This window comes from Gymnogyps californianus, chromosome 5 (assembly GCF_018139145.2).
Source record: "Gymnogyps californianus isolate 813 chromosome 5, ASM1813914v2, whole genome shotgun sequence".
Lineage (NCBI taxonomy): Eukaryota > Metazoa > Chordata > Aves > Accipitriformes > Cathartidae > Gymnogyps > Gymnogyps californianus.
This window is the reverse complement of record NC_059475.1, coordinates 19,655,246-19,668,115: the sequence shown is the minus strand read 5'-3', so window position 1 is coordinate 19,668,115 and position 12,870 is coordinate 19,655,246. Positions and strand designations below refer to the sequence as shown.

General features: G+C 39.8%; 1 protein-coding gene across 4 annotated transcripts in view; it reads right to left on the bottom strand.

Moving 5' to 3' along the window:
• Positions 1 to 12,738, bottom strand: part of CHID1 (chitinase domain containing 1) — a 134,331-nt gene extending 121,593 nt beyond the window's left edge. For 3 of the 4 annotated variants that reach the window (XM_050898287.1, XM_050898289.1, XM_050898290.1), the window contains exons 1-7: positions 12,561 to 12,738; positions 9,124 to 9,290; positions 7,541 to 7,690; positions 6,581 to 6,713; positions 5,531 to 5,575; positions 4,071 to 4,177; positions 2,506 to 2,567 (exon numbers count right to left, since the gene is read on the bottom strand). In XM_050898287.1, the coding sequence (XP_050754244.1) occupies positions 2,506 to 2,567; positions 4,071 to 4,177; positions 5,531 to 5,575; positions 6,581 to 6,713; positions 7,541 to 7,690; positions 9,124 to 9,276 (650 nt within the window). In that variant the 5' untranslated portion in view covers positions 9,277 to 9,290; positions 12,561 to 12,738. The remainder of the gene's footprint in view (positions 1 to 2,505; positions 2,568 to 4,070; positions 4,178 to 5,530; positions 5,576 to 6,580; positions 6,714 to 7,540; positions 7,691 to 9,123; positions 9,291 to 12,560) is intronic. The other variant, XM_050898288.1, reaches the window with a different exon arrangement.
• Positions 12,739 to 12,870: the final 132 nt, after the last annotated feature.

Sequence of the window (12,870 nt, the reverse complement as noted above, 5' to 3'; positions counted from 1 at the left end):
ATGCGCTGCTGCAATTTTTTTCTGGCAAGGACAAGCGAAGCAAAAGACTGTCCGTGCTTACCCATTTATCAGGAATAACTCTGCTCTGCTATTCAAAAGGAAATTAACAGATCCCAAAGTAATAGCACTCAATGTGCGATAAAAATACGGGCTTGCCAAGGTGCTAAGTTTACTTAATTCTGCCCCTTAAGATCTGTTCAAAGCACCTGTTCACTCCAAAAAATGATAGGGAAAGCCCCTGGGGCACTGGATACCCAAGCCATCCAGTTTTAGAGCAAGCGATAGACAAACTGACTTAATCTCGAAACGAAGACACTGGTCCCATAACTTACACATAAGACAAAATTTTAATGCAATGATGCGCTTCTCCTACTTTCACAAGACAACCGTTATTCCACACACAAGCCTAGCTCCAGCTTGCTGCCTACAAGCCTTATTCAGAAGGCTTGTCTCTGAGGAGGCAAGTCCAATACACGGTATCTTCCAACTTAAACACCCTAACCATTTCTAGGGGAGTGGCAATAGAGGGAGGAAAAACCACCACAGATGAGTTTACAATGAAGCACTTAAATCAAAACTGGTCTTGAAGAAGAAAATCTGCAGTACATAACTTCTGTTTCTATTCATGTTTTTCTGCCAAACATCACCTTTCACATTTTTAGTTAGGATAATCTTAAAAGTCTTCTTCACAGGTGGCCACATATGATCAAACATTACTGACTCACAGCAAAGGAGGCAGTTACTGTTCTACTCTGAGAATAACCCTTTCCTTCTCTGAAGTTATGGAAAAATACTTCCCACTCCTGTCTATCAATAACAGACAGACAGAGAATATGTAAGTGGTGCTTCTATACTTCACCTAAATAACACTCAGGTACTGAAGGCTAGAGCAACTACACAGCAGTACTTCCTCTAGTACAAACAGTTCTTACTACACAAGATGGGACAAGCAATGCTGTTTTGAACCAGCATTACTCCTGGCAAAGAGTAACATTTTTACCATGCCACAAGTAAACTCACCCTGGAGCTAATAAAAAAGTATGCTTTGTTCATGTGTGTCATTTGCAATACAGCACTTTGATGCTAGTGTGCTTAAATTGGTCTTCAGTGAGTCTTAAAATTACAGTAATACAGTCTGTCTTACATTCGTGTAAGTTAACTAACAGGAAAAGCATCAATTTTACTGAAATACAGTAAGCACAGTAGATAAACCGACCACTACACCCAACTTCTGACTGGCAGTTACTAATTGCTTAAATCACCTTGTTGGCTGTCTTAAGACATTGCAATGGGTTCAGAGCTCAGTATAGAGACCGACTCTTAGGAACAACCTGGCAAATTACCTAATTATGAGTAAGAGCATATAGCTTAAGGATTATTCGTTCCAGTGCAAATGGTGGAGCCCCTGACAAAGCTACAAAGATTCTGCAGTTTCAATTCTTTGTTCCCAAGTGTTGATTTTATAGGGAAAAGGTAGGACTGTGTTAATAGCACTCTCAGTTCCAGAAGTAAGTATTACATGCCATCAGTCAGTAACATTTGCCCTAAATAGAATAACCTGAAGTAACCATTTTTGAAAGGTGAAATTCTTCCATAATGAAGTCTGCATTCTGTGGACCTTTCTTTTAAGCTATTTTCCCCCAGACATTTTAGGCAATAGAGAGCTGGTAGGAATACTGTGCTTTAGGGAATGGATGCCTGAATTTCCTGAGGGAACTAACACAAAATCTTCAGATTGCTGCACCGAACCATTCATTTCACCACATGTTCTGCCTTTTCCTCCTGAAGCAGCAGCTTGGAGCTTGCCCTTGACTCCGTCCAAGGTGTTAAGACAGCACAAGGAAAACAGATTAGAATATGTCAGGAAACAGCTTAATGTGGATAAGCCCTTTAGTTTTAGCAGCTACAATAAATGCAGACTCACTGAAACTTCATAGCGGAGCTACCAAAAGGTAGATCAACTACTCCAAAGTTTAAAATATACTGTGCTTGCAAGAACTGGAAGCCAGTTTCTCCCTAGATTTGCTTCAGGTTGGGGATTTTGGTTTTAGTTTCAGTATGTCTAAAAGATCTCTATATAAAGGTTTGGAAGGTTTCCTAATCAACTCAGATTTGGTGGTCTTGAAAGCATCCCACACTTCCAAGCTTCACGCAGTAACCTAAACTAATCAATGTTATAACAAAGGCCAGTGCCAACATCTGAGTAAGCATGCAATTGAGGTACCCTCTTCACCCTTGTACAACAGTAACATCTTGCAGAACTCAAGTATGAATGGCTAATGTGGTCTGCTAGGTCCACTATGAAGATTATTATGTAATCTTTGAGTTCATGTAGAGTGAAATAGACTCTTCTACTTCATCCTAAGATAAGTGGAACAATCTTCAGTTGTCCTAGAATGAAGTGTATTTATTTATAATGACAAATTCAAATCAACACGGACAAATTAAAAATCAGATCTTTTAAAGCATCTTTTTAGGAATTGCATCCTAGAGACTTATACTTACGTTTGCTTTTGATTTCCCAGCTGACTCCAAACTTCAACTACAAAACCATCAAAATTTTCATTCTAAGTAAAGGGAATCGACAACAATATACAGTTAATCACCATGCTTATTCATTATGATTGTATCAGAGATGATAACACAGTATCAGAGATAATAATACAGTATCAAAGCACACAATTACTATAGTTTTTCTTGTACTATTACAAACTGAACATGCTTTGTATTCTTATATCAGCTTCGTCTTTAATGCAGCATTTCATGAAGAAGTCAGAGAAGCACAGATTACTTAACAAACATGCAAAAGTTGAAAATCTCTATTAGTTATCCATGACTTCTACTCTTACAGGATAAACTAGTATCAGATTTGGAAAATTCAGCCATTAATGAAAGATGGTTGTCAAGCAAATCATTTGACGCACATTTACACATATATTGGGAAAAACCTCACAAGCTCTTGAGTCTAAAGATGTACATGCTAACTTGGCATAGGCACAATTTCAAACAGCTCCCACAATGAATCTCACTTGTGATAATTTATGTTTAGCATGATCAAGGATACTGTTGTACTTGAGCACCCTTTCCTGAAGAGGCCAACTGTTACTGAGGACCTAAAATTGATGTATCAGTTACAAATTTTAAGAAACTATTCAGTTCACCTCTACATCCATCTTCCTCTAGAGCACATTAAGATTTCTTTACATCATGTAGCAAGTGAGAAAACTTATTCTGCCAGTAATTAAGCAGGCTGTCATGAATCAACCACTAAAGCTGAATGTCTTTTGGGTGCAACTTGTCTAGTCCTACACATAACAGCTCTAAAGCCATTAGCTAAGGGGCTGCCCAGAAAACCTTAGCAAACAGTAACCATTCCTCAAAGCAAATCCTCTTCTCCTCTCCCCAGCCTCTTAACATTAAGGAAACTAGTTTATCAGACCTGAGCAAAACTGTACAGTAACAGATATTCAGTGAGTTATCCTTGGTATTAAAAGCAGCTCATTAGCTCTAGCACACTGAGCCTGAATGTACTTCTGTAACACAGAAAACAGCACTCACTGCACCCATGACCCTTTTTCTGCCTATCAAAAAATGCCACTAACCAGTTTAGCCCCTGCTTAATAGATATATTTTTTTAATAGAAATTTAAAAGAAAGCAGTCTGCTCACTAGGCAACCTCCTTGAGAAGTTTATCAGGTATCCACTACTGCCTCAGTAACATTCAGCTTGTCAGCTGTTTGGAACAGGTTTTATCAATCATGATTTATAGCAGGCAGTAGTCACGAGTGCAGGTGCCAACAATAACTTAACAAGGTTACGTTGATCAGACTTATCTAGTCTCACTTTAGACTTGTAGTTAACTGCACTTAAGTGTTGCTATACTTCATACCTACAGGAATTGGACACACACTAGGACACACTATAAAGAATCCTGCCTCATTATTGTTTTGAGCAGAATTTTATTTTGTAGAATATAGAACTACTTACTGGAGATGAGAAAACACCCATTACAAAAGGAATCAAATACCATCTCAGACTATTTTATAAGCATTAGCAAAAAGTCTTCTTACCTTGGCTAGCAGAACCATGCTCTCAGAAAGCTCCTCTATCTCATCCTCACTGCCAAAAACAGTCTCGAAGTCCTGGTAAGTCCAGCCATCAAACAAAATTCGAGGCACTATCAAGCAAAGTCGTCAATCAGTAGTGAAAATTAAGAATTTATTATCTACACTGGAATACTTCTGCAGAAACAGAATACAGCAGATACAAGCAGAGATGCCACTAAACAACATACCCCATGACTAAGATCATTGCTTTTTTACTCTGACCAACTTTAGCGGCACAGATAAATTGACACTGTAGAACGTTCTTCTTCATTTTATGTTTAGTTAAAGGCCAGCACTGATGCAAGTTTTAAGAAAAAGATACCTTCACTTCATTGAACTATCTTAATTGAACTATCACTTAGGGCTCCAGGTAGAGTCTTAAAAGAACACCAACATGAACCAGCAATCTTTCTGTAAGTTGTGTATCTCTTCTACCACAAGAAGAACATGGAAAAGTTCACCTCAAACTCTAATTTACTCTTTTGTACACAGCCCTATATTACTTCACTCTTCTACTAATCTCAAGACCCTATGACAAATTTTTAATTTTGGAAAACATAGGCACTTGAGCTCATGTAATTTCTTCTTCTAACAAAACAAAACATTAAAAACATAGTCAGACAACAGTCAGGAAAACTGCTGTTGGAACAGCTGACAATCATACACACTGGAAAAGCCAACAACTCATACAGAGCTATGTCTAAGCCCTTTCTAACTACCAAGGATGTAAAAGAGTATTTTAGAAGAGTCTAGAGAGATTTCAAAGGCTTTATCATCTGGCAGCTTAAGTAATTTAAAATATCTGACTGAGCATTCAATTTTTCTAATGCATTTCAAGTTTCATACTCCCTTCTGAATCAAGAAGGGTTTCACAGTTCCACAGAATTCTGGCTATAGACAAATGTAAGTAGTCTAGCACAGAATTATCTCTATAGCAATGTTTGCCATTTTCCCTGAAGACACACACCATGGCACATCCCTTGAGTTCCCAGCTTCAAGGGGAGAAGAACCAAAGGAGGACTTTTCTACTATCATGCAGAAAAGTCTGACTGACTCGGATTAGATTTTTTTTTTTTTTTTCCTTTTTAACTAAGGAGACCCCCTGAACAGCAAGTTTGAAGACTGCTCCCCCAGGTAAGCATGTAGCGTTATATACAAAGTACCCCTCCAGAGAGGGCCCTGTGACCCAGGGTTCATCCAGAGACAGGAAGTTAAGGCAAAATATCAGGGGACCAACAGGATCAACACTTCAGTTACTTAACTATCTATAGTTAACTGCTTTTATCTTTCTTCTCAGACTTCTTCCTTCATACAACTATGCTGAGGTAACCTCTCTTTCTCCCATATACACCTGGAACAAAGCCTTCTTTTGCTCTGCTAGCAGTTAAAGAAGATAAACAAACAAACATAAAACAGAGGCTCACCTATTTTGATGTTTTTGGAGGTTTTTCTGACATCTTTCATCCAGCCTGTCAAACAGTACCAAGTAAGAGAACAACTGTTAAAATATAAATGATGTTGACAGTGACAACATGTTTTCAAGCATTCTTCAAATAATGTAGCATAGTTTCATTATATCTATCTTCCTGCCACAGACTACTAGGTCATAACCAACACAGACGAAACATCCTCTGATGCATAGAATCTGAAGCTATTCACCTCCACCATAGCATAACTAGCAGCTACTACAATCTTACAATAGTCCCTACCCAACCCCTCCCTGCTGCTTACAGTTCTGCCTCATCATGGAAACTATCTTACTGCCTACTCAGAACACCACTTCTGTAGTCACCAAACATCACCTGGGAGGAATTTTTTTGTTTGTTTTGCTTTTGTTTTTTGTTTTAAGATGGTAGTTTCAAGTGTCCCATCCACTCCTCTTGGTAGTCATTACACTAGAATGAATTTGTTAGTAGGCACCAACATGGTAAGAATTATAGCTGTTTCAAATGAGATTACACAGTCAATCAAGTTCAAAACATAAACTACTTAGTTATTAAAGAACATACTAGCTGAAATCTGAACTTGCTGCCAGTTTCTTGACAGTGAAGGAAAAAAGCTATCTTCAGATTAAATTTCGTCCATTCCCAAAACAAATTCACCCAAAGGTTTTCACAAAGGGGGAAAAAAACCACCACAGGTAAACAACTGCACAGTGCAAACATCAAAGACTGTTTCTGCCTGTACAGATTCTTTGTCCCTTCCTTTTTTTAAGGGAGGCTTTGTAGACAGCCTGGTGGAAGAGCCAATCTTTCTACTTATTCTTTGGACAGATAAACTATGTACACACGTGGAAGCACGTGGGGACAGAAAGAAATTCACTCTGAAGAAAACTCCCCAAAAAATGGAATGGATGAAAGTACTTCACCATGAGGCAGAGCCAGAAAAACCCACATGCATATATTGCCAAAGCTACCTAGTCTGCAACAAGACCAGTAATCTTAATTGCAATGCATATTCAAAGAAAGTAACACCTTTATCAGCATCATGGAGCCCAGTGAACTGGAACCTTTCCTTCCCTCTCCTTTTCACTTGTAACCAGACTGGTGAGATTAGCGTAAATTTGTTTCCAAATATTTTAGCAATGTCATAGCCATGGCTGTTCCACTTGCAAAAGAAAGGAGAAAAAAGTGAGAGGGTCAAAAGCAAGATAGACAGTTCACTTTACTTTCGGCCAACACAAATTCTTTAACACAAATCTAATCATTTGCTAGATCCCCATTTGTTAATTTGGGGAAACCTTCTGGGACATTATTTAATTAAGAAAGTACTCTGGAAACTCTGATAAATACATGAAAGGCAATCTTCAAATTGTGCAAATTCACCTGAACTACAGGAATTTGCATGCAGATCCCAACACAGTTTTGAATTTACAGACTCTGCGTTTATGTTCAAGAGAACTTGAGAAAGGTGAAAATTTATACGGCACCCATTTGTCTCTTGAGTGGTGTAAGACTGAAACAAGTGAAAAGCGTCCTCTAAACAAAAGGAAGAAAGGATGCTTTGAATAATAGTAAAACTGAACAGCAAAAGAGATCAGGTTGACAGCAGCATAAAATTTTTACTGTTTATTTAGAAGGTTCAAGTTGGTAGCTGCATGGTATGAGGACACTTAGGAGCCCTCCTGTTCTGACTTTACTGCAACTTCACATGGCTCATCAAGGACAAGAGAATACTATCATCTCTGTTTTACCACTGAGAAGAAAAACAATATGACCTAGGCATCCTCCAAGAGATGGATGGGAGAACAAGGGTTTGAGACCACCTGAATCCCAAGCCAGCTCTCAAATAATCCTCTGGCTATTTGACTGTATTTGATCAGAAGTTCCCATTATTAGAAAAATGCTTTTAAAGCCGGGATGCAAGATTGCAGATTAGCACAGTCTGCTGCATATTCATTCAATGCACCAACTTTATTCATTTAATTAACTTACAGGAGTAACATATCCCAGAACATCTCCCGAGAAATGTCTTTCCTTCATCTTCTTGGAGCAATAGCTTCTGTGTTCCAGTATAATATCCTTTGCCTTTGGATCCACAACTACCAGTCCCCGGTCCTGCACATTTTTATCAGAATGCAGCGTCTGAGGGGAGAAGGCAGTTTTTAGAACCAGCTATACGAAGCAGCCGCTTTCAACAGCAACAGACTTAAAAAAAAAAAAAAAAAAAAAAAAAAATCACATCATTAAACTCTGAGCACTCCTTTTAAATGATGCAGAACAGTTTGATTTAAAACTGAAAACAGGAAAGTGCTCAGAAATTATTTGTCATCATCAGTAAACTTACTTTATTTGCAAGGCAAAAAGCATATAAACAAACAAACAAAAACACCCAAGAAGTGATAAGATTAAAGAACATCATGCACCACAGCTGATTGTGCTCTGCTATCTAGTCAGTGCTTTCTGGCATGTTACCCCCAAAATGGTAAGAAGGGGTTAGGAGTTCTTAACCAAGAATTTGAAGACGACTTTTAAACTGGATATATTTTAGACTGAGTATGCTGCATTATGGTTACTGAAGGCCAAGGTTCTGAACACCTTTAAGGAAGATCTGCTTCAACTAGAACAGCACAAATAGTTTTAGCAGACAGAAACAGAGTGAGAAGGCCTAATAAAGTGTGCATGGTGAGTATGCAGAAACCATCTATTGGTTCAGTGTGAGAACTTTAGGAATAAGGCCTGGCTTAACACTTTGTAATATCCTCACTACCTGCAGACTAGATTTTCTTCCTGGTAGACGTTCAGTAAGCAAGTAATACAAACAATGAGAGATGTATCTGCATAATTAAGGATTAACTACACTCATAATTTAAGGGAGAAGATTTTCGAACATGTCTACTTTTTTACCTAACGTGCTTAGCAACACTAAGTACATATACTTGGTACATGCACTGGTAAATATACTTCCTCTCCATACACGCCCTTTCTCTTGCACTGCTGTGCCTTCTTGCAGTTTTGAAAGAAAACAGGCAGGAAACAAGAACATGCTCAGCAAGTTAAGAGAGACTTCAGCATGTTGGCTCCACTTGCTCAGATTGCTACAGGACTCTGAATCATTTCTGCCTGCAAAGGAACTGCTGGTTACAAGGCTCTTCAAACTCTTCTATCAGGATACAGCCTTCCATTTGGCAAGGCTGAGAACACCTTCCCTTCCACCAGTAAATGACGTAGCGCTCTTGGCCCAAACTACTGCTCCCTGCCCCGCTTTCTGAACGGATAGAAGTATGTCTCCTTTAGCTATGCAAGAGGGGACAAAAACTTCCTGCCTCTGCAGCTTGCATGGGGGATAAAGCTCCAGAAGTCTACATCATATTGGTTCAAGGAGTGAACCATTTGTGACACTCATAAAAGCTGAAGGAAAGGACAGTTTCAGGTAGTCTTATTTGTGAGCATAAGCTTCACTGGAAATGCATGGTTGCTTTTAACACTGTTTTGACAGAATGAGAGTCCATTTACCAAAGTTCAATTAGTTCACTGCACATGTTAGATAATATGAGCATTTCAGTTATTTCTCTTACCTTTTCTTCCAGTTTTTTTGTAGCACCTTTCTTTGCATCTGTTTTTGACAGGGTACCTTCAGCTAGCCAGCAAATGAGGGCAAGAGAAAGTGAAGTACAGAGAAGCCTCATGGCGTTTTTCCCCATGTTAAGTTTCTCCTGCCCTGAAAACATAAGGGTTCAAATCTCTGTGAATGTAAGAATGTAACAGTTTAATTCGGTTTCCTTGTCTAAGAGGTCAAGCAATTGTCTTATCTTCTGCCCTCTAGAATCAGACTTATTAAGGCAGTACTGTTTTAATAGTGCTTCTGCTCTGGCAGCAAAATAGCAGAGTATTTTAAGAGATTCCCAGGCTCAAAGATCTTTCTTTGTCCCTTGTTTTAGTAGCTGTATCCCAGAGAAAGTCGGTTGGACACCTGCAGCTTCCCTTTTAAAGAATCCCTGAAGAAGTATAATGGTTTACAGCTGAAACTGAGATCAATGTCTGCTGCCCAGACATTGCCCAGACAATTATAGTACCACCTTACCTTTTCTATAGTAAATAAGAGATACCATTTGTTTCTGCTCCTGCCTAACCCAGTCAGCAAGTCACAAATATAGCTACGTGCCTTTACTCTAACAGGTGAGAACTTCGCTTTCAATTCCTTGCCAAGTCAGTGATACACACAGAATTGAAAAAAAAAAAAAATTGGGGTCCTTTTGGTCTAAAGAATGACTTTGACAGTTTGTCCCAGCTCCAGATAAAAGAATTGAGAATTAATAGAGAACAGTTCTGTTCAGTGCTATCTATCTATCACACCTTAGTTCCCTCAGAGGAAAGACTTTACAAAAAAAATTTCAAATACAGTCAGAGCTTGTTTTTCAACCTCTCCCCATTCATGAGTCACACTGGTTTTCCAGTCTAGTTTCCAAAAGTGGATAAGAAGAAAACAGAGAAAAAATATTTAGCATTAGGGGAACCAGGGCAAAAGGAGGTAAAATACCAGAATGAAGAAAAGCAACCTGTTACTAATTCTGGAAGTCCTAAGTATCAAAGTGGGACTAGCTTTCATCTGTAATAAACTAGTGGCTCTAGATACGTATCAGGCTGCTTCTCATAATTATGAGATCCTAATGGAGAAGAAAAAGGTTACCTTTCCCATAATTTTCTGAAGTTTTGTCAAAACTTAAAAAATTCTCCTGCTTCCTATATTACTCTGAAGAATTAACATTTCTGCCACTGACTTTAAAGACTTATGAACTCATTTCTTCAAGTCATATTTACAAGAGTTGTTGTTCTGTTGGCACTGATAACAAGTGCCACTCAAAGTCTGAGTATTTTGTTTCTGTACAAAACATCAGGTGAGGGATCCTACAACAGCAGACTGAGCACTCTAAAGGAGTACTGTGGCAGTAACATGGTGGCAGAAGGAACTCTGAAGTTTAAATGGAAGTGTACTCAATAAAACAGCAGCTATTTGAGGCCAACAGTGGTAATGCAGAGATGAGATCGACAACCCAATAAACTTAAGCATATTTGGATGTGGCTGGCTTAGCAGTGAGGTTTTAAAAAGCAGAGATATTTACTGCAGGAGTTAGGGATTCTGCAGGAAAACAGAAAGGAGCATGTGATTAGGGAACAGAGCAGAAGGATGATGGCAGCAGAAGTGCTTGAAAAAAACAATGCCACTAGCACAAAAGAACACAGAGCATCAAAAACCTCATGTACAAAATTATTTGAAGGCTTTAGTCAAGTCTTATAAAGACTGCAAAATAAAAGCAGAAAGCCTGCTAATACTTCTTGGATCCAGAGGGCAGGGTAAAAGCTAAATTGCTACACCATTTGAAATTCACTATTATTAATAGTTAAGGTGTTATGCTTCTACTTTGACTTCAAGGTCACTGGTTACCCCCTTGTTTTCCACATCCTAAAAAATGAGACAAAGCAGATTGCTCTTGATATCATCTACTCTGTTCCATCTAGCTTGGCAGGATCTGTAAACTACTGCAGAGAGGAACAATTGAGAACCTGAATAGTCAATACAAGTCTTAACTATTTGGACAGGATATCAATTCCTCCAGAAGCTGGTAAATATTGATTTGGAGGTGTTTGATTTCACTTTCAGAAACAATTAGCAACAGCATCCACTTCCCTGAAGAGAAGTTAATGTTTAACAGCTGAAGAACAGAAGTTTAAAAAACGATCACTGAACTCTAATTAGACATCAAAATGTGCTCATTTCCTTGACATGATCATATCCATTTGCCAATTATTGTTAAGTCAACATCCACTCCTAGATCTATAGGAAGCACTGAGCCTGTGACAAAATGGTTTCTGCCAGTGACAGTCCAATATTAACTCTTGGTTGGAACCTTATTAAAATAATTTGTTCTTTAACAACATCAGTTTAGTGAAAATTAAGTAGACAGCATCGCTCTACTACATGAAGATGAATTAGTCAAACTTTAAATACTCTTTACGGAAACTATAAGCGTGAATTTTGCAAGCTTTACAAAACTAGATCCCCATCAAGTTTTTCTGCTGCAAACCTTCATCGCTTTTTAATTCTCCTCAAACTAACTAAACTGAGCAGAACTGCATGAGCTTGGCACTCTTGTTTATTTCCTGTATCTCTGCAAAATGCAAACTGAATTGAAGACTGACTCTGTGTCCTTGTTCAACTGATACTGTGGACAATTTAAGGTTTAAAACATCCTTTGACAAACTGATCTGAAGCCCAGGCTTCTCTCTAAGCCAGATCACAAATGTTGTTTAACCTGTCTCCACATGAGGTAACATACTTTTAGCTGTTTCAAATGTATCTTTATTTTTTAAAGAGAAAAAAGCTGGCATAGATTTAGGCTGTCCAAAAGAAGCAACCAAAGAAACAAAGTAATCTTGGAGGCTGGCACAGTAAATATTTGGAAATCACAGTTGATGTTTATACTTTATTTCTAAAAAAGAAACTGGATTCTAACTAGTGCCACAGAAGGAGCCTGCGTCACTTAGTAAAAGCAGCCCAGGAAGCATTGTGTTGATGTGTTTTTAAATTAAATCAACAAAAACTAGATTCAGGAGTGAAAAGAGTGAAAATACACCCGTTTCCAACCTGTGTAAACATTACTCCCTTTCCTCTTGTAAGGTGTTCTACTTTGACAGTAAGAATTGCCTCCCATACTCGTCTGACTCTCGAGATACCAAAGCTTTTCACGCAGACCTCAGAAACTACCAGCAGCCCGCAAGCCTGCCAAGCCAGCAGGCTCCCTCAGAGCAAGCCCCCGCCGCGGCCTACTCCCGAGCTCGTACCGCGTGGGGCCACCCTCAACTGCCATGTCACCCACCCCCCCCCCGCCCCCAGGCTGCGCCGCAGCCCAAGGCCACCGCACCGCCGGAGGACAGCCTTATCGTCCGCCCCGTTCCCTCCCCCCAGACAGCCCTCAGTCAGTCAGTCAGTCAGTCACCCACTGCCACCACCTACCGCCAACCGCCGCTTCAGAAGTAGAGGCGGACGGCACCGCCCCGCCAGCTGACGAGGCAGTACTGAGACGGCGGAGGAGGAAGAGAGGGCGCCGGGTGGCGGTTAAGAGCCGGTTGCGCCAACATGGCGGCGAGGGAGTGTTGGCGGTTGCAAGCTCGAGGGAGTGGCTGTTGCTTGGTGCCAGCTTTCCGGGGCGGGGCGAGAGGCGCGGGAGCAGCTGCCTACCACGGCCGAGCCCCAGGTGAACAGACGCCGGCTGGGCTGTCCCTGGGTGCGGGTAGCGTTGGTGTTCATCAGTACTCGAAGAAAG